This window comes from Trachymyrmex cornetzi, unplaced genomic scaffold (genome assembly GCF_001594075.2).
Source record: "Trachymyrmex cornetzi isolate Tcor2-1 unplaced genomic scaffold, Tcor1.1 scaffold9, whole genome shotgun sequence".
Taxonomy (NCBI): Eukaryota; Metazoa; Arthropoda; class Insecta; order Hymenoptera; family Formicidae; genus Trachymyrmex; species Trachymyrmex cornetzi.
The window spans coordinates 27,785-46,940 of record NW_017300244.1 but is presented as its reverse complement, the minus strand read 5'-3'; the positions used below and the strand labels follow the sequence as shown (position 1 = coordinate 46,940).

The 19,156-nt window shown below is 33.2% G+C and overlaps 1 protein-coding gene across 2 annotated transcripts in view; it reads right to left on the bottom strand.

Moving 5' to 3' along the window:
• LOC108769372 (aryl hydrocarbon receptor nuclear translocator-like protein 2) overlaps positions 1-2,499 on the bottom strand; it is a 21,035-nt gene extending 18,536 nt beyond the window's left edge. For both annotated transcript variants that reach the window (XM_018520311.1, XM_018520312.1), the window contains exons 1-3: positions 2,337-2,499; positions 1,461-1,537; positions 1,286-1,384 (exon numbers count right to left, since the gene is read on the bottom strand). In XM_018520311.1, the coding sequence (XP_018375813.1) occupies positions 1,286-1,384; positions 1,461-1,537; positions 2,337-2,481 (321 nt within the window). In that variant the 5' untranslated portion in view covers positions 2,482-2,499. The remainder of the gene's footprint in view (positions 1-1,285; positions 1,385-1,460; positions 1,538-2,336) is intronic.
• Between the last annotated feature and the right edge of the window lie 16,657 nt (positions 2,500-19,156).

Below are 19,156 nucleotides of genomic sequence, written 5' to 3'. Positions count from 1 at the left end.
TGTGTGTGTGTGTGTGTGTGTGTGTGTGTGTGTGTGTGTGTGTGTGTGTGTGTGTGTATATGCATAAGGTTAAACACGTGAATTTTCTGGAAAAGTCGCACGTGGATCCGGTAAATAATTACCAAGCGAGATCATTGTACGCTTTATTTGCAGCAGGGCGAATTTTTCGAAACGCACGAGCGGACGTGCTATCTTTCCATGAGTAATTGCGCGCGCGAGTAATTCCCGCGTACAAATACGAAAAACGAACGTGGATATTGGTGGGCACACACGTTACGTGGCGAATGAAAAGGAGCAGAAAGCATAGAGTACGCCGGTTGCCATGGGAGCATATTTGCGTTGCACGCATTCATTTGATCGATAATTCCTAACTCCGCGCGCTACAGGGTAGGTCGGTGCTGCAGCTGAAGCTGCAGCCACAAGATCGCGATCGCTGCCATCATCCTATACCCTCCCTCGCCCGCTTATCTCGGCGCCGGCGCGGCGCGAAAATGCGCTGCACAGACGTTTATATTTCAACCGTCGCAATATAAATACGTTATGTAAAAAAGAAAGTCTATCGCAAAAGAGATGAAAAATTCTGTGAAATGTCGATGGTGTGTAAATAGCTTCCGTTAATGCGAAACGAATATTTCAAGCGTTTTACCTCTGGTGATGATAAGCTTGACCTTATTATCGACGCATGAAAAAGCGTATTAATCCTCCCATTGTCGAGTAAACTTGTATATTGAAAAGGTATCAGCGCGGTTCTCTCGTTCGTACAATACGCTTGCAGTTTTACCTAAAGCTATTACTTATCGAGACATCGGGGATGAATAATTGAAAAGCATACGGTCGATTGAAACAAGCACATAATTCTGGTATTCCCGATTAATCGATTTTTCAATTGTAAAGAAATTTAATCAAACGCAATACTGCAATGTAAGAACTTTAATTTAAATATTTAAATATATGAAATATCAAAATGACAAGAAAAAAAAATTTATGATTTTCTCTTAGAACTAATATAATTTATTCGAAGTGTCTAAAATTATTAATTATTCGATGCTTTCATTAATATTCTTGTATAGGATATAAAAGCCAACCGGATGTCCTTTAACATTACAGATTCTTTTAAAACAAGTTTTTCATCAGCGAAAAAATATCCGCAGTCTTCGTGCAATCGATTAAAATAAAAAGCTTCCGACAAGAAAACTTCAAGGGAAAAAAACATCAATAAAATTATAGTCTTTGGTCACATTATAATGAAGATGATTCATATTACATAATCATAAGGAAAACTCACCTGAACATGACCGAGGTGTTGCTCCACTTGTCGACTAACATAGACGATGTTCCCTTTTGTGGTGAGAACGATGAAAAAACCTCCGCTGTCAACCAGGTGCTGTTATAATTTGAAAAACAAATATAAAGTTGATCGTCTTAGTTGATTTGTTTATAGATAAGTATTGTATACTCACGTCAACAAAAAATTGCTCCAGATCAAATTGATCTTTGAACAACGGGGGAAGGAAGTTCGTGCAGCCTCTTCCGAGGGCTGTAAATAATGCACAAGAAACGCGACCGTCAATAATGCTTTTTTTTATCACCTGCATAATCGAAATTATATAACGATATGGACGAATGAATTTAACTTATCCGTAGCTTATTTAGAGCCATTAAAATAACAAAACGTAATATAATTTAATAGATAAAATCTATCTATCTATGTTAGAATCTACAACAATAACAATAAAATATAATTTCGTACTAATAATAGAATATAATAATTGAAGATAATTCGATATAACGAACCATAAAGATATAATAAGTTATTAATCCAGGAATAGTTACATGGAGTGTTTTATACTCCAGTGGCAAGAATATAAATTGTTGTAAAATAGATATTGTTTTCTTTCTTTCTATATGTATATAGATATATTTTCTTTTTTTTTTAATAATCATTTCTTACAAATTTAAATATGTTATTCTATCGAAAACCCAAAAGAGAATTTTAATTAAAAGTTTTAATGGAAATCTTTATTTTTTAGAAATACTGTTATATAATAAGCTTACCGTGCACTTAACGTGCCTTGTTCCATTTAATATTTGATTGGTTTCACTTACTTTTTTTCAGACAAATATGAATAAATCCATATCTATAATGTTCACAAATGCCAATAAATTGAAAAATACTCAATAATATACAACATGTTATAATAATAATGATTTTAATGGGAGTGTAAAATCACCCCCCAAGTGATTGTTTATGGGGGGGATGGAATGAAATGATTCCCGGATTAAGAAAATGCTTCATGGGAAGATGCGAGAAAAATATTCTGATAAGGTCGACTTACTGTAACGTGTCCTCAGGAAAGCGGTAGCTAATCTTAGGATGGATATTTTGTCCATTCTCCTCGAGCTTCCAGCAACGCTCGGCACAAGGGTCGCCATCGTCGATATATTTGCGTTGAGATTGTCGCGGCGTTGCTTTTCCGCCATGTTTCGCGACGCACGTGGATTGCTGTAACAAAGAATGAAAACAACACACAAGCGAAATTTAGTAACGCTCAAAAATCATTACATACAAAATAGAATGAAATAAATTATTCTGTATATCTTTCTATTTATAAAAATATATTTTTTTATGCTAATAGTGTAAGACTTACACTGTAAGTGACGTACTTTGAATTTACATTTTCATAAATTATACAATAAATTTATCGTATAAATTCTTGTTCGTCCATTTTCAACCAGAATTCCAATTAATCCAACCACTGACGTTTTTCTTAGCGATGCTTTTGTAATAATTACTTAAATCTAAATACAAGAAACATAAGTTTTATTTTCAAAATATAATAAATATAAAAAGAGATGTACATTTATATATAAAACAACCGATCCTAGTTAATTACTGTAACTTTTTGTCTCCATAGAAATTTATCCTCTCAGTATCGTAAAATGTATATTTGTATCTCTCGTAGAAGTCGTAATATCTTTATATCGTGCAACTTTCAGTATACAGTAAACTAGTATGTCATCACGCAACCATGCACAAAAATAAGGCCATGGCACAACTATGATATATGATAGTTAATACATATGTGTACCGTGTGTACTTCAGTAAACAGTGGCGTATATATCTTACACGTGTGTATATTTATAACGCTGAGATTTTTGAAGTACAATTCCGATGCGCGTTAAATGTATATAATATATATATAAGAACATCAACTATTTTTGTTACAAAATACACCCAGACAACACGCATGTCCAAAATGGGGATATAAGAAGATATAATAAGACATAATAAGACGTCTTACAAACATCTTTAAGATGTCTTATGATACAATAGTTACAAGACGTTTTAAGGGCATCCTAAAGTAAGATTGAATTCCAACGGAATCGCTGTCTCGAAAATCGATTTGTTTCGAAGGGAAGATGAATGAACCTGAAGGGAAGATGAATGAATACCTTAATTAAAGTAATTTCCTTCATTTTCTACTACTTTTTCCCATCTCTCTGGCAACAGGACAATCCCACGACAGTAGAATGCGGTGTCTTTCGAGACGACCCATTTTTGGACTTCGTTGTGACTGGAGAAGTGTGTGTCCGTAAGTGCTTGTTGCATCGATCGGAAGAGATGGTAATCCGACGGTGCCAAGTCTGGAGAGTACGCTGGGTGCGGCAGAACTTCCCATTCAAGCTCTCGAAGTGTCTACTTCACGCTTTTCGCGACATGCGGTCGAGTGTTATCATGCAACAAAATGACTTTGCGTCGATTGTTGGCTACGGATGATCTTTTGCATCAATTCGTTACTCAATCGGCCTTTGGAGTAACATTTAACTGTTTCGACAACTCTAAAAGCGTTTGAGCTGGATTCTTATCAAGCAATTCTTGCAGCTCGACATCTTCAAATTTTTTCGGCTGTCCTGGACATTCTTTCTCTTACATCAAAATCACCGTTTCGGAAGCGTTCAAACTAAACTCTACATGTTCTTTCCGATGGAGTTTCATCACCATACACTTCGGATAATAAGCGATGCGCTTCAGCTGCGGTTTTCTTGAGGTCGAAGTAGTGAAGAAGCACATGTCGGAAAAACAGCTTATCGCGATTCATTTTCAATCGATTGAAAAATCTCTTTGGCGTCGAGAAATCTAACCTGTGAGGATTGAATCACTTTCAGCGATGTCTAAACTACAAAAGACGTCGAAACTCGTCAGCGTTGGAGGCAGAGCCCTCTAGTAGCGAGCGATAGGAATTAAGTTTAACACCTAATACATATCACTACATATATTTTTTATAACTACATATTTTTTATAAAGGCCCAAGTGCACTTTTAGGGAATGCAGTACCCCTTCGAAGAAAATTTGTTATTTTCTTTCGAAGTGAATATCGTCGAAACTGTACGAAATAGAAAAAAATGTTCTGAGAATAAAAATTGAATAGTTTGGAAAGTACTTTATAATAATAGTCTTAAAAAATTTGTTTAAATAAAAAAATTTTTCCAATTATAATTATTAAGTATTCTTAAAACCATTCAACTTTTAAACATGTTTTTTCTATCTCTTACAGTTTTGATATTTACTTTAAAAAAAAATGACCGATATTTTTCAAAAGGAATGTTCCACCCTCTAATAAAATAGGCAACGTCGTTCCCCTGTGATTAACCCCTTATAAAAAAATATGTCTTTTATTTTGTCTTGAAAACAACATACAAAATCGGAGGGAAACGCTTCCATAGCTTTCCTTGTAAGATATTAAATTTGCAAGAAATTTTCAATAATTTGAATAATAATCATGAGCTTTGTATTTTTATCGTTACTGTTACTCCATTCTTTGTAATTTCGATGTTGTAAATCAGAGATACTTGTATTTCACTCGTAGCGAAAACGACATCAACCATTCTGAGAGAATTTTCGCAGAAATCATTGTGTAAGAGACTAAACTAAAGATACTTTAAAAAGATATTAAATTAAACTACCCGCACTAAACATTATATCAAGATATATACCGTAACATATAATTATGTAAAATAAAATTAAAACTAATATATTTATAGTTTTGTTCCACGTATTATTCTTTTTATACAGAATAGTTTATCAAGGCAGTGTTTATTTGATTGTCGACCTTGAAATCGCAGTCGTTTTATTATTTATATCATCGCGCACGCGAGTTAAATACAACAAATAAATATTTATAATCATTTCATAATAAACATTCTTGTGAATAAACATTATATTTATTATTAAAATTTAATTATAGTTATGAATTTAATTAATCATTGGTATTTTTCAATTATTATCGATAGCAAAATTTAATTAAGGCTTCTATCCCTTAACAATAATCACATTAAACTATAATATTAATAACAAAAAATTATATAAAATATATAATTTTTTCTTTGCAATATACATATAATACATTTACGTAAAATTAATATTTTCTTCATATAATAATAAATAACATAGTTACATTATTATTTGTTAAAAGTGCAATGTGTGTATTAATATAAACATTCTGATATATGCATGCACACGCACGCTTATATATAAATATTATGTAACATATCAGATGTTACGTATATATAATTTTGATATTTTATTTATAATAAATTAACAATTAATGCTTTAAATTTGGTTCTTTGTCCATTCGATTTTGTAGTAATCTAACCTTTAGAAAAGATGACTCTTTTTAACTTCTTTGGTTTAGAAATACATGCTAATAAATATTCTAAAAAAAAAAAAAACTGAAACCAGTCTAAATCCGAAAAATCAACTTCCTAGTTTCTAAAGGTTAAATGTACACGAGAAATATGTCTCGAATATTTACAAATTATAAAAAGGATCAACAATTTCTTCGAATTATGTGAATGATTAATTCCGCATTAATAGATTGACACATTGATGGATTATTGTAACAAATACTACATACTTCGTGAACGCACCACTATGTATATAAGCTTGCGTAATCGGATATTCAAGAAAGAATGACGTGACGTACATATATTTTTCTCGCTAATTAACATATTATCAAGTACACGATCTATTATGTAGTACACGTAGTAAACCTATTTCGTTGACTGTTATGCCCATTCGTTGCATCGATTATATATTTACGTACATATATATAATTCAACACATAATTTTTTTTTGCAATTACTTTTACAATTAATTTCTTATCATTAGTAGATACGAGTCTATTCACTGTACGTGAAGTCGCACACTTGAAACTTGTTTATTTGGGACAATGTTGCTAATTTATGCGTTGCATCACAAGTGTTTGGAAACCTGTTGCTCGTCTGTGCACACGTATAAAATAACCGAAGTGAGAAAATGTTTAAGCTCGTGTTCGCCGTATCTTGACGGCGTAACACGTGCATTTATGACCCTAATCTTTTTGCTCGTGCGATGGAATAGCTTATATAATAGGATCAAAGCTATAACGGTCTGACCCTCAATAAACCTCTTCGTTATGACCAAACCATGAAAAAGACTGTAAATAAATATATAAAATTATACAGCAACTTCTACTTGCAGTGAGTTGTGGTCAGATGTTTAAATTTTCATTTTAACTTACGGCGTTGATTGATTATTTCTTTGGCATCGTGCTCGTTGCAAAAACATACAATATTTTTGTCACGAAGAGAAGGACCGGCAGTAGTGTGGACGATCTTGAATAAACAATCGATGCAACTACAAATGTATAATGTTACAATGTGCCGTCAAAAAAGGATCAAGCACATTGTTAGGATGCCATGCGGGGGCACATTCTCGGGCACACAAGACAGTTATAGATCAAGGCTAGCGGTATGATTTCATTCGATTTACGATCTGCATGCGCTCGAGGTCTTCTCTCCGGAATCGCGGCGCAATGATTTATTTCTCCCCGCCAACTTTGGTAAATCTCTAGATCGCCCGCGAAAATCCATCTAATTGGTTCAACACATCGAATTAATTTACCATTGGAAATATTTATCTTGCATGACACTTCTGCCGAGATACGTCACCGGCAATAAACAATCGGCGCTTTGGCGTTGCGTCTGGTATCCGCTGCGTATCTGGCAGAGTGCCTATTCCGTGAACTCTTGAGTATCTCGTGTTCGACAGAATGGAGCGCACTATAATGTTAGCAAACAATATCTCTTTCTCTCGGGGACAGCTTGAGAAATGATCGAAAGGACGAGGGCACGGTGATATAAAACGCTACTCGAGATACACGTCGTGTAAATAAAATGTCCGCGATTATTAATTCGCGAAGATAAAAACCGGAGAAATTAGAGATAGACAGATTGCTCACTAATTACACCTCCGAGTAGAGCTCTTGGTAAGAGAATTAAATTAATTTTAATATCTGCACGATAATCACAAATTATATATAGTATCATAAAACTTCGTGTAATTGTAAATATTAATGCATGAATGCATTAATATTACTGTATTATCGCATCAGTGCATTAACACTCACAATGTTTAATAAATGATAATTACTGAAAGTGTTATAGAAATTGAACATATATTTTGTCGATTATCGCTGTTAAGTGAAGAGGATGCGCGCGTTATACAGTTGATTGAAGTATGTGCTATAGCATCGATGACGTAGATTACACTACGTGAAATGCCATTCAGTACACAGTGTGTCCTATTTTAATCGATCTGCGTGAATATTATTAATATATTATTAGTATCATAAAAAATATTCTAAATACAAATCAAAGCATTTCAAGCGAAACGTTACGTAACAGACATGATTTTTCCATAGCGTTTCAGACATTAAAAATTTCCATAAACACTTTTAATAAATTAAGATTATAATTTCCATAAAATTCAGACGGATTATTGTGAAAATAATGATCAAAAACAGATTATCCTTCTGTTAATTCACCTATAATGATGATTAAACAGTAAAAGTTCCTACATATATTTTTGTATAAATTTTGTTATCAAAAGCTATTTCTTTTGAGCGACAATTTTATACAGACTTTATCTCATTTTTAGTTTTATATTTTTTACGGAAATCTTGTGAAACATAATAGTGAATGAAAAATTATGCATTGACAAAAGGGTTAAGATTATAATATAATAAGGTTATATTTACAAAACGTATATAGTTTTATTAAAAGGATAATACATCCTGCAAAGGACAATTTATAGATTCAAGCAAACACATATATATTGGCAAAAGACTTTTTCTTCTTTCGTAATGACACTTGCACTCAAAAGAAGGTCAATACGACTAGAAGCACATATAGATATATATAGATGTAGAGAAAGAACAGTGAAGTTGAAACAAAATCAGTGAGGATATAAATTTAGAAAAAGTATCATGCATATATAATTCGAAAATAATCGTTAAAAGTGAGTTTTGTTAGAAACTATCAATTTTAGAAAAATTGTTATTCAAACTCGGCGATTTTTTTTATGGAGCTTGCTGAAAAATGTCTTCTTTTTTTTGTACACATTGTACATTAACAATGTGATTTCCAAAACAGCGTGCCAAGGTTATTTGGCAGTTTTTTTTACACAATATCGTGTTTACTTAGACAATTATTGCAGCAGTGACCTTCGCGTTATCACATTGATAATGACTAAAATTTTGCTAACGTTTTGATAGAGTCGCAGTTGAGACAGCATGGGGACACTTTTAAGAGCACCAAAAAAAAAAACAGGATAAGAGATAGAGATAATTAATCCAATTCGTAGATACCTTGTTCTAAGCGAGTAAGCATTGAATTTTCTAATACTTGGGCACCATCGTGTTATCAAGTAATGCAAATAATTCTATTTTCGTTTCTGCACGTGATAACAGCGAATAGATGAATACCGTAAGTGTTTTTCCGGTTAACAATAATCTTACATAAGAGATTATGCGCAAATTAAAGAAATTTGTCATCAAATACATTTTGATAAATAAGCAACTATCGTTTCTCACAATCAGATCTACCAAAAATTACTATAACTAGTGTAACCAGTTGATGATAACAAAAAAACGTCGACTGGTATGATGAATTTGATGAAAACGAATTCCTCGAATGAGCCATCGATGTAAATGTCAACTGTCAAACATATATTCTGGCGTCATAATATAATGTAATAACGCAACTCGCGGAATGGCAGGACGTATATCTCGTAACCGCGACGTTATACACGACAGGCAATAAATATTTAAACTTGCCACGAAACAATGGCATAAAAATTCAAACGACGTCACCGTTGGGCACATGGAAACGACAATACACGAGACAATAATAGCGTTAGCGCAATTTTACGTAGAAATATATATTTTTCGCAGAGATTTCGAGATAGCGGGTTCGAGAATGGATATGGATCGATTGGTTTGACTTATTCTTATCAGAAAAATGATGGATTGAAATCGCGAAAGTCACGTTTATCACTTTAGGTTCACTTAATTAAAACGCTAACGCTACTACACTGTGTTTTCTTTTTCGCGCGAAAAGAATGCGCATTTCGACCGAACACAAGGCTGCCGAAACCTTTTTGGGCAATGACATAATCGGTTACGAATCTTTCATCAAGGCCAATTTGCCAACGGCAGAGGTAATATTCATCAATAAACAAGTCTTTATCATCGAGAGCGTCAGAAGAATCTCGAAAATAAAGGCAGATCGTTTGCATCAATAAACGACCATGCATATCTATTAATGCGTTACGATTAATTTAATATATACCTTTCTATCTTTTTTTCGTTTTGCTAACTGGTCCTGTTGTGCGTGAGATCTCATTTGAAATACAGATGCGTATTCGTATGTAGACGTGATGGTATTTGACAAAATCATCATCTTTGCATAACAAGATTTTCGTATGGTAACCTCCGACAATTGTAAGCGTCCAGAAGAGGATAAGATATTCATCAATGAATCGCATGATCCTCATTTGATTTTCGTTTTATCGTATACTGCAATTAACAGGACGATTAATTATATTTATCACGCTTGATGACTGTATTTCTTGTCGAATTAAATAACTAGTCTTGTGATTAAAAAATCAGTAAAAGTTATTTAATTAAATGGGGCCAAAAAATGATGATTATACGTCATGTTTGCTGGTATAAATAAATAAAATTAATAAACTGATTGAATAGAGAGACAGAGAAAGAGAAAGCTGTTAATATCGAAATAATCGTAAATTATTACTATTTATATCATCGATACTAATCTATCTGACACACTACTTATACAGTGTAAAATGATAATTAAAGAGTCATTGTGCACAATATGCATCGATTAACGAATTGCAGGATATAATAATGTGATAATTGTTGTGTAGAATACAATTTTACTATGAATATTAAATATGTCATGTAAAGTGTACTTGCGTGCGTTGATACTATTCTACATTGATACTATGTTACTGACATGGTAATTAAGGCAGAAATCAGTAATTTAAAGTTGGACTTAATTTGGGAGTCACTACATCCGTGATAAATTATGCTAGGCCAGATGGTTCTTATAAACGCGCTCAAATATAACCACTTCTTTTCCAAGTTACATCATCTGCGTTTTTTCTTAGCATATATGGCGTCCAGATGATATAGACAAAGTCAACCAAGCCGGAAGAAATTAAAAAGGCAGAACATTCATTCACTAAAGTACTCATTAAAAGCATAGATCTGTTTTTAATGGCAATTAGTTCTTAGAAAATAATAAGTGTCATGGTAAGTTTTTATTTTTTTTTTAAGTACACCAATGCCATCTGATAATGGTAGAGAAAAAACATTTCTATATTTACAACGTACGTCTAATGGAATTCTGAGACATGGATGCTCTTAAAAGCAACTTCTTTGTTATCTATCTTAAGAATGTATCGAGAGCAGTTTAATTAGATGAGACTTTTTCAAATAATGTACCGTCTTTGTTTCTATCATTAGTTACAATTCTGTTCAAAAATAAAATTAGTAAATAACATTTTAAACTTAAAAACTATTGAGAGGATTAATCTGTTAAAGTAACAAAAAAATTCTTAAACCTTGAACTACTTAATTCTATAAAAACAAAATAGATGGAAATATATGGACCTTGCATATTATATTAAGAGATTTGATTTTAAATAAAAAATAACATATGTAAATGATGATATATGCAACCTTAAACGATATACATGAGGTTTTAAGAAGTATAAGAGTTCTTTCAATAGAATATACAATACAAAAGAAAACGTATTTTAGAAGAATAATGAATCTCTGTAATACGATTTTCGCAGGATTAATGCATTTTGGCACTCTCTTTTTTAATTTAACAGCTGTTCGATAAGCAGGAAAAATCCGATGACTAAAAGAATTTTATTTTAAAATTAGAGAGAGAGAGAGAGAGAGAGAGAGAGAGAGAGAAGGGGACTAGTAAAAAAGTTATCATATTGTTGGCAAAATCAAATATAATAAAAACTTTATATTTTCACATATTCTTTGTCAATATTTAGAATACTTAAACTATTTTTCACGAGTCAAAGCTTTATTTAATTCACAAAGAAAATTGAATAAAATAATAATAATAATAACCAGAATCTTTGATATTATTATTTAAAATAATTTGAAATTAGTTTTAAAATATTTATTTATTTCAAAATATAAGCAAATAATATAAAAAATCTACAGCAAACGGAAATTTATTATATTGATATTAATAACCACGCATAATATTTATCTCTCATTTTTGTTTTTATTAATTTATTTCATTATCGTTTAATTCTGATAAATTCATCAGTTTACAAAGAACTGCTGCAGGATTGAATTTCTCATAATGTAAAATTAATTTCTTGTAATGTAGATTGAACGATTTTCTCAATTTAATTTTCAAAAACCATCTAATAACCGGGCCTGTACATTTATTTTTTAATATAATGCAGTAATAAGTAAATATAATTCAGCAATAAATATAACTTATTTATATAATATTTCAGTTTTATTTATATTGTATAATAAACTAAACAATTAAATTCGATTTCAATTATTTAACAATTCGTAACTCTACTCTTTTCTCTCGCCGTTCTTTACTTCTTTATTTTTTTCTTGAAGTACCTTGTACGTGGTACGAATATACATATACCTCATCTGTAAAATAAGCTAAGCTAGTAGACTGGACGACAAAAATTTCTGACAGACCCTGTTCTCATACATCTCGCTTTTTTCTTGGTATCTTATATGCATAAATACGCACACTCGCATAGGCAAGTAGACGTGAGAGCGTGCGAGAAGTGTCCTGGAATTGTAAGTTGGATAGGTCGTGGCAAACGTGACAAGAGAAACATGCCGACGGACATTCTCACGTAGGGAGCTGAAATTCTCGTTTTAAATTTCTGTCATAGTTGATGCAAAAGCATTGTTCTATTTATCAAGTAAAATTAATAATATTCAAAGAAAAAAAAAATCGAATTTCTTAAATTTTTTATATCTAAGAAGTATGCTTGATAACAAAAAAATTCAATCTCAAAAATTAAAAGTTTATCTAGAATATATAGAAGCATTATTCAATCGCAAATAAAAATATAACAAGTGACGTGCCAAATAATTGTGGCTTTTGTTTTTTAACATTCAACTTATTAAATAAAATTTGTATCTTGTAGATTTTCGGGTCTGTCTAAATTTATAGAGAATTATGTAAGTGATTACTTATAAAGCTGTGAGAGTTAAAATCACAGCAAATTATCAAGTCTCATGTTAATTACATTTTGAGGATTAACGTATAAACATTATATGTCTGCACGCGCGATACATGTTCAATATATGCACTCTAAATTATTGCGCGCAATGCATACATATTAAAAATAACAGAAATATCTAAAACGTGAATTTCAGGAAATGTAATAATTATTGGATATTTCAATAATAAAAGAAATTAATTATTTTAATTATTGCAAGTTTTGCAAGTTAAACATTTTATTTAGAAACATTGCTTCGCGCGTACAATAAAATGTTTAACTTACAAAACTCGCAATAATGAGAATAATTCATTTTTTATATAAAAGCATTTTGATGTCGCGAAAATAACGCAATTACGAAGACACTACAGAAATGACGGATTATACAAATGCAGTTATCATAATAATTAGTACATGTTTCATTAATCCTGTCAAAGGACGCTCGGTACCCATCCCATGAATCATAAACCATAAACGCGATGACACAAAGCGCGCATTCAAGTGCACGCTCACGATCGTAGATGGACCATTTCCTTATTGATTCAGGAAACAAAGTATGTGACTTTTGAAGTCTAACAACCGTGGGTTCATGGTCAGAAGTTTATTGCCGTTATCTACGGATCGGCCATCGCACATTCACCGATGATTTAATCCATTGTTACGAAAGGCACGCTCAAACAATGGCTCGAGTACACTGACCGCATAAAAATGAAATTTAGAAGAATTAATCTCTTGTTTGTTCTGTTACTATGCGATTTATAATAATACGACTATTAAACAGGCGCTTCTCGTAATTACTTTTTAAATTTTATGTACCTTCGCAATATAATTCCGATTTTTATCTACGTTAATTAATAATACATACAACATTTCACGAAATGTGTATACCTTGTAAACAAAAATAATTAAAAATTTGAAATTAAAAACCTGCAATGTATTTTTATTATTGTACTTCGTGTACAAAAAATATAACCTTTTATATATAAAAATTATAACATGGCTCACGTTTCTGTAATTAATTTTTTGCTACAAATTTTTAAAATTTTAGAATGTTGAAATTTCCTTTAGACTGATCTATCATTTCTCAAAGTTGATTTTTATAGGTTAGTAAACATCTCTTTAAAAAAAAATTTTGAAAAAATTCAGTTTTTTCCCCTGCTATTAGTGGAAGAAAATAAGCTGGAAAGTATGCCTTCTTGTTCTGCATTAAAGCATTTCGGCTTTCAACAAGTCGTCTTCAACGATGCGTGCTTCTAATTGAATCCTAAGTATAATGGTTTTAACTGTACCAATTGTAACATATACTAATTGTAACCACGCGTTTTGACGGATGCATTGTATCTAGGTGTAGTCAGTCTTGCAATTGAAATTTGGAAGTTTGCCTTCAACTCACAATTGACTTTAAAGTTTCCAACACGTTACGAGATGCCAACACAATTGGTTATACGCTTACAATACGATTTTGTGATTTCCAAACTATCCTTTTGGAAGAATCTTTTCCTTTGCCAAAATTTCTTCTTTCATTGAGAGACTTGTAAAGGAGGGATATCCGCCCTACGACCCCCATTTTGGACATGCCGCGCCCTCTTTTCCATCGTCAAGGACACGAGACTTTCGATCCGTCATGGAGAAGGGATTTCGGTAGGCATGGCTTTGGGAATAGGACAGGACCGGAGAGGAGTCCACGCTTCTGCAGGGATCGATACGGGTTTGCTACCCTCCCACAACGGTCGGTCGACTGATATACACATTCAAGGTCGCTTCACGGAGCGAAATTGTGCGAGACAACAGGCGCGCTCAATTTCCACCATTTTTTGGGTGTGTATCTATTATTTTTTGCAGCAATGTGCGTGTGAAATATATTTAAAAATAATTTTAAATCTTCTATTATACAAAAAAGTTGTTCTTAAAATCCTTAATCTAATTCTACATTAGATACCTAATTTAATATTAAATTGTTAATTAATATCAAATGCACAGATTAATATATACAAATCTATCCTATAAATCAAATAAAAATAAATATCTGTTTGATGTTGAAGGATTTAGATTCTTAGAGCGATATTCATAATCCATTTTAAGACCGTTTTAAGATGCTAGTACGTCTGTCTGATTGATTCATGACATTTTAAGACGGTCTTAAATTATAAGATCCAACTATGAATATCGGTCTTAGAGATTGTTTTTCTGTCTTCCCCATAAATAAAATCAATAAAACCTTTTCTCTATAATTTGTAGGAATTAAATTTTTTTAACAATTATTTTTAAAATTCAGTAAAATATAAAGATAAAAACAGTTTGCATAATTTAAAAGTATATCTAGCGCAAATGTAGTCTTGTATCATATTTTTGTAATGTTAACATCATGTATTAATATAATAATGTGATCTTAGTTCATTAATATCGTTGTTATATTCATTACATAATTCATTTATCTTGCAAGAATGTTATCACGCGAGTGAAACGAGATAACTGTAGTCCACTACTTAGAATTTTATTATCACATATATTAAATTTCTAGGCGATGCTGCTAAAACACAGTTTACAAAATGATGCACATCTCATTAGCGTTGTGTTATCAAAATACAATGACGTCATATGCTATTCTTGTATCAAATTAAACTTACTATATATGTGTTGAGACCAGGATGGTTTTTCCATTAATACAATATTTTTAATTAAAAAATTCATAAAAATTTACTTTTTTAACATTATAATGTTTTTTTGTTTATTAATACTGATGCAAGTATAAATTATTTATGTAATGATAATAATGTACCCGATCAATATAACAAAAAATAATTCTAACGAGATACTTTAATAAACCGTTCTTGGCCAAAATTTTATACTTGCCCATCATAAATTACGTATTTAAAATTAATAAAGATACAATTTAAGAGAAAAATATCTTTACACTGTTTGCTACATATAAACTTGATAAATTATTTCTACTGTTTATCATACAAGAATCTAGGAACAACACTATTTGAATAATTTCTTCCGAACGTAAAACAGGTTGAAGGATTCATGGTTCGTGGGATAGGGTCGTGTTTGGGCACCGCTGTTGCGAAATTCGGGCGGTGTCGACGGTTGCGTGTGTAGTGGTCGTCCTCCCTCTCCTCTCCTTGCTCCTCGCCGTGCCATTCGGTCTCCCTTTCTCTCCCGCATGTCGCCAACGTAGCATACAAGCGGGACCGCGTCCTGCCTCACTGCAAGCCTGCGTAAGTAAGCCTTTCGAATTCGAAGCCCGGTCAACAGCCTCGAATTCTCCCCTCTCTCCACCTCCCACACAGCCCGAGGTCATATCGCTGCTTCCCATGTTCCCCTCGTCACCCTATCCCATTCTATAGCCCATCTTCCTCGCATTAACACAAAACCGAATCTCTTCTGCCCGCGTATCTTCTCTGTTCCCCTGACTCCTCTCTCCACCTTTGGGCCCCTTTCCTCTGCCTTATTCACGATAGTATCGTAAATCAGTCCTCTCCTCCGCCCCTATCCCGGCACTACTCCTTCCTCACGGAACTCAGGTCGTAGGACTCTATCCAGGGTTCTCTCTCTTTCGAAGCTTTCCTCCGCCCTTCCGTTTCCACCAACTCCTTCCCTCTTTTAACTTCATTCCGATGTTTTATTTTGTCGGTGTGCCTTTCCCTCTCCGCTCTATCGCCCTCGCCCATGCTTTCAGTCTATTTCTCGCCCCGCCCGGTCGTCCTTTCGTTTTTGTTCATCACACAAACGTTCGTTCCGTTAGGTTTAGGTCCGGGTTCGGGTGGGGTTCGCTAAACTCACCACACTGACAGAAGTACATATACATTGGCTCGTTGGAGTGAAGCCGCCATTTTTAGTTCGAGGAAACTGCGCACTGTAGCAGTATCTTGCGAAAGCAGATCGGAAGGTACTCTTCTACGATTTACGTCCAGCTCTACTATAATTTCAATCTACGTCCCATACGTTGTGCCCATGAATAAATCACACGGAATAAACCTCTGAGCCTGATGTGAATAAAAATGGCGATGACAGACATCGAGGAGTGCGTGGGCTTCTCGTAAGCCGTGTGACTTTAAACTTTATAGTTAACCACGTGTATCGTAATGTACATAATTTTCATTAATTCTTACTTCAAATTTTTAATTTGCCTGTTGTTCAAGTGCTGTCCAATTACTGAAAGAAATATTTAAAACAAAGATATAAAAAAAGAAACCTTACGTCACATTAATTACATTTTTTTCTATTTTCATTTAAAATATTGCTTTCAACAATTAAACTAGTTAATTTAAAATAAGAATTAATGAAAATGAAATACTCTACGATAAACGTGATTAACTGTAAAGTATAAACTCACAAGGTTTGTGAATTTACGCACTTCTCGATATCTGTCATCGCCATTTTTACGTATATTAATGTTTCTTTTAATATTATGAATAAAATTTTGCAATTTTATAATGGATGGTATTATATCTCTATTACACAGACGACGTGTTATTCATCGCCACGCATACGTGATCGCATTACATCACAATAGTTGGACTGATGAAAGCGGTTTGCTAATATTCCAGACAGTCGTAGGTCGGGATAAGTATCGATCGACACTGAAGCATCTCAATGACGACTACCGGACTAGCGGAAATTTTATTTGAAACGATACAATCTATTTAAGATCTGTCGTTTTGGCACGCTTACATCTGGCTGACACTTGCATTTTCCGTCAACCAACGAATTGGGCGTTCTATGTACAGCTATTAGATCACGTATTTATAGAAACGTTTATCCGTAAGATGTGACATAACGGCGGAAACGTCTGTAACGTAGTAGATAATTTACGGGGTGTAAAGCGTTTTATCGATCCGGACGGAAGCTTCGGCAGAGAGGGGAGAACTACGAGAGTTCCGGGCGCTCGATATTCGGCCCGTGGATTATTCGAGAAGAGTCTCTCCCCTATCTATCTGTCTCTTTCCCTCACATCGTTTCGATGTGGGGTTTCTCCCATCGCAACTCATCCTCCGACTCGACTGGATTCGCGCTCCCTTTGTGTCGCGAGCCACCACCAACCATCGACCATGACCATCCTTGCGCCGGTATATGTTGAGGGAAGTGGTTGTCAGTCGATGCGTGCAGTCGTACTGGGCTTCGAAATAACGTGGATTTTCGTTCCGCTAGGTTATAAATTTAACGATGAGAGACACAATCAATTCAAAAACTCGATGTAGCAACGATAATCTATGATTCAAATTTGTCTTACATCGAATTTTTCCGCCTTATTTATCGTGATGATTTATGTAGAATTGTTTAGCATGACTCACTTGGCAATGTTTCTTTCTCATATTTATCGTATTTCGATCAACGCTAAAGAATCTTGTAAATAACTTGTACAACCAGCGTTTGTTTTATCGCGGCTTCGCCATGATTTAATTCCCTCTCTTCTCGTTCTTTACTCGATCATGGTCGTCCATTCGCATTGCCAGGAAGGAGTATTTCAAGCAAGTTATATAATTTTTTTTTACCATTGATCTAATATCTTAACCGTGAAGAATTTCGTATAATTCAGGAATGATTTAATAATAAAAAAACAACAACTAAGCATAAAAGACATATTAATTTTTTTACTGTAATTTTATGCAATTATTTAATCACGATTGATCGCTAAATGCGAAATTATTGTAATATCGCACGCAAGATCAATAATGATGCATCTTTTTATTAAATTTCGATTGCCATTTTCATGCATGAAAGAAATATCTAATATACTTCTTTTTACAAAATTACATATACATTGCATGTAAAGATGAAGTTATTTATATTATATATAACAATGTTAAAGATAATGGTTTGAATTATACAATTAATTTTAGTATTTCTATATATTTTAATATTTCTATATTTTGAGAATTGTTATTATTTCTGTAATAACATTGGCGAAATCAATTGTAAAATTCTGCACTACTCTACTACAATACAACATCCTACGCTTGTTATGTATTTCGTCTGATTCCATTAGAAGTGTGTCGGACACACCCTAGTTACCTCTTCTCCGATCGAACTTCGTATCTCCCCACCGAGTCTGAACCAAGTTCGACCATGACCATTCCTTGGCAAGACGCGTAAGGGTGCTGGAAGAGAGTAGCTACGAAAGGTGGAAAGGAGTTACAGTTCCGAGAAAAACGAAACCAAAGAAATCGTAAAATCTATAACTCCATTATGCCATCACTCTCGTCTGTTTGTTGCTCAATTCTCTCAATGCACAATTTCCTCGAAAGGAGTTCGTTTCACGATAGTAGTTTTCGCGCCGTACACAAAGTGTCCCGAGAGAGACATGTATTCTTATATAATAAGGTTATATATTTAATGTAATTTAGCATAACTAAAAAGTTATTTAACATTGACTATTCAAACCTTTTAAAAACCCTTGAGACGCAACTTCCAGGTTTCCAGAGCAATGAGAAACTTACTTTAGAGTAATTTTCAAAATAGTCGTTTTAATGAAGCCTTCTCGGAATCAAGATACTTATGAAGATATTTGACATTTGA